The 3,848-nt window shown below is 31.5% G+C and overlaps 1 protein-coding gene across 1 annotated transcript; it reads left to right on the top strand.

Moving 5' to 3' along the window:
• Window positions 1-1,165: 1,165 nt before the first annotated feature.
• Window positions 1,166-3,848, top strand: LOC100796281 (polyneuridine-aldehyde esterase-like). Its single transcript, NM_001253935.2, has 3 exons — window positions 1,166-1,699; window positions 3,182-3,307; window positions 3,443-3,848. The coding sequence occupies exons 1-3, from the start codon at window positions 1,322-1,324 to the stop codon at window positions 3,722-3,724; spliced, it is 786 nt and encodes a 261-aa protein (NP_001240864.1). The 5' UTR covers window positions 1,166-1,321; the 3' UTR covers window positions 3,725-3,848.

The following is a 3,848-nucleotide window of genomic DNA, read 5'->3' as shown; positions in this document are numbered from 1 at the left end:
TTCTTCCTTCCTTAATTTTCCTATTGGTTGTACGCATTAATTTCTCTCTCTCTCCCTTTGTTAATTTTTCTATTGGGAATATACAGTTTTGTGGAGAAAACGAGAAGCTAGAGACAGTGTATATACTCCAGTACTCCGCTACACATATTTGACCAATAACTTATTTATTTACTAATGTGGTCATTCATATTTTTTGATAAAAATCAATCACCAACGAAATTAATAAATATTTTACACTAACATCATAATTACAATAAAATACATTTAAAAAATAGGCATGCAAAAGCTACAACAACAAGAAGTAATATTTTTATGGTAGTGGATCCTTTTAAAACACGCGCGTAATCAATAAGGATATGCTTCGTGATTATTTGATATATTTCCAAAAGTAAAGGCTAAAATGGTGTACATATGTTCTCCAATTATTTAATTTCTTAATAAAAAAAGTAAAGTTTAATATTTATATATTAATAATATAAAATAATTTTATAATGTCATCCAATTACAACTAAACCTTTCAATTATTTTAAAATAATTTATAAAAAAATTTACTTTATAAGTATATGATTCTTTTTCTCAAAAATATTAAAGCAACAATAATATTATAACAAGATATCAAATTTATTTAGTTATCAGGTGTTTCACTAACAAAAATTAACAATATTAATAACTAATATTTGCTGATAATAAAATCAATAATTTCATGAAAAAACACATATTTTTTTATCACACTGAACCCCACATCGACCATTTAAAACATGGACCCTGTTCTTAATTTGTCATCTTGGAAGTAGCATCGTCTCTTCTTAATTGCAATAATGGTGTTCGTTACAGTGAAGTCTCTAGAAAGTGCACACCGGTTGAGGAACCAAAAATTACCTGTAATAACAGGTTATTAATCGGGAGAAAAAAATATTAAGAAATTAAAACAACACAGCATGAATTAGAAAAAAAAATATTAGAAAAAAAGATAAATTATACTATAATAGAGAAAGGAAATAAGTTTAACGGGTATCAGGTTTGAGATTAAAAAAAAAAAAGAAGACGACTTGTTTAACCGGTAATTTATTTTAATAGTTTTATTTTTTTTTTCAAAATTATAAGAAATAAGCATTCACTCAAATTAGAGCTTTTAAAATTGTAATCCAGACGTGCATTACATCTTAGGTTAAAACTAAAACCAAACATGTGTTATACTTTTCAAAGCCAACAATTCAACTTTTTGTCCAGAGACACCAAACTTGACCGACCCATTTCATGTTAATATATAGCCATAAGGTATACTAAATAATTACTACAACTCTGAGAAGAAAACATAATAATGGGTTCACAAAATTGTATGGATAGGAAGCACTATGTTCTGGTGCATGGGGCATGCCATGGAGCTTGGTGTTGGTATAAGCTCAAGCCACGCTTGGAATCTGCAGGCCATAAGGTCACAGTACTTGACCTTGCAGCTTCTGGAACCAACATGAAGAAAATTGAAGATGTTGATACTTTCTCAGAGTATTCTGCGCCTTTGTTGCAGCTAATGGCCACAATTCCCTCAAATGAGAAGTTAGTTCTAGTTGGTCACAGCCTTGGAGGGCTGAACATAGCACTTGCAATGGAGAAATTCCCAGAAAAGGTAGCAGTTGGTGTTTTCTTAACAGCTTTTGCTCCAGACACTGAACACCACCCATCTTATGTCTTGGAAAAGGTATGCTTCTTCTACTAGCTAGTCTTGAGGTTACTTCTGAAAATTTTCATCAAATTTCATGATTATACAATGGTAAAATTGGCATTTGCTGCTCAACAATATGAATTATGGAACTCGTTGAAGATACATGCTTGGGCCGGAGTGTTCATGGGAAAAAGAAAATACGTACTCCCGTTCAAACACTTTCTCTTTAATTTTATTTTTGTCATTCTTTTCTTTTAAAAATAAAAAAAAATTAACTTTTAATTAAAATATATTTTTGATTCTTTTTATATTTGTATTTAAATTTAAAAAAGAAAAGAAAAAATTCTCACACACCACTTTCAACCAACTAATTATAACTTGGTCAATACATCCTATTTTTTAATAGATGTTTATCATTATAATAATGTCTCTCAAATAGATCATATCTTTTTGGATATCTTAAGTAGAGTTTTGAAATTTGGATCAACTTGGCCAATCTGACTGATTGAATTGTGATCCGGTGACTGAATCCGATTGAGTCTTACATTCGATCGGATATGTTTTTGACCCAAAGTAATTGGGAATGACTAAATTGAGTTTGAGGTTAAACCGGTGATCCGTTGACTTAGACTAGATCACTTATCTTATTTTTTTAATTGGTTATAGCTCGAAATGACATCGTTTCAATTTCAAGCCATGTTAATTTTACAAACCCTATCCTTCCTCACGCAGTTTCGCTCTATTTCGTCGCTTCGTTTGCTAACCTCTTCTTCCTTCCTCACAGTCTCTTTCCTTCCTCTTGCTCATAGTCTCTTTCTCGGTCTCTCACAGCCCCACCTTCTACACCATTACTGGCCAACAGCCAACCTCTCCTTTCTTCCTCTCGCCCTTCCTCTCGTTGTGCCAAATATCGGTTTTCTTTCTCCAGTGAACTAGTGATCCGATGCCATGATCAGATTAGTTATTCGACCAGTTTTTAAAACTATGATCTTAAGACTACACTTTCCATTTACTTATCTTTTGTGTGTGACATCCCACTTGTTTTTTCTTATTATAACTAATGGAATCTACCTTAGTTAATTGAATAAGATGTTACTTAAATAAGATGTGTGAGTGTTATAAATTTGTTAATATCTATATTTAATTTCTACTTAAAAGAAATACTTATACTTATTCTTATATGTAAGAATATATTTCAAATACTATTTAAATTATTAATTATTTAGAATAATTTTTCTTCTAATTTAAAATTTCCTCTTTTTCCCTTTGAATTACATTAATATACATGGTCATCATTCTTGTAATTCTTTAAAGATAATTAATATTAAACTTCTTTAATTAGATTTAAACTATCAAATGATTATGTCAATAAAAAATAGACACGAATATCTACACTTTTGTGAATTGATACACATAACACACGATTTCACATTTCATCGCCAAAAATAAAGAGTAATTAAGAGAATTGCAGTTATCTTTACCATATATTAAACTAATTAGTATCTTTTACTCCAATAGTACAATGAGAGGACCCCGTTAGCTGCATGGTTAGACACTGAATTTGCTCCAAGCGGAAACAAAACATCAATGTTCTTCGGCCCCAACTTCTTGTCCGACAAGCTCTACCAACTGTCCCCTATTGAGGTAATTACATGTTACATATATCCATCATTGTCTTAGTTGTCAATTACTAGCGAATTAAAGTAATATGCTGGAAAGTCTTCGAAGTTTTTCAAATCTTCAATAAAAACAAATTAATATACGGATTGGATTTTGCAGGACTTGGAATTGGCCAAGACTTTAGCAAGGCCATCATCGCTCTTCATGGAAGACTTGACTAAACAAAAGAACTTCTCCAAAGAGGGATATGGGTCAGTTCCACGTGCCTTTATTGTTTGCACGGAGGACCTTGGAATTCCATTGGAATATCAGCTCTTGATGATCCAAAATGTTGGGTTCAATGACGTTGTAGAGGTCAAAGACGCAGATCATATGGTTATGCTTTGCAAGCCACAAGAACTATTCGATTCCCTCCAGCAGATAGCGACTAAATATGCATGAATTCACGAAGCATGTTTTAATTAGTTTTATTTCTTGTCTTTGAGTTTGACTTGTGCTAAAATTTTAAGATGTCGTTTTAAACCACGAGACAAATCAATAAAGCGGAGAGATATATTGCCACTTA

Source organism: Glycine max, chromosome 16, assembly GCF_000004515.6.
Source record: "Glycine max cultivar Williams 82 chromosome 16, Glycine_max_v4.0, whole genome shotgun sequence".
NCBI lineage: Eukaryota > Viridiplantae > Streptophyta > Magnoliopsida > Fabales > Fabaceae > Glycine > Glycine max.
This window is presented reverse-complemented; position numbering and strand designations above follow the sequence as displayed.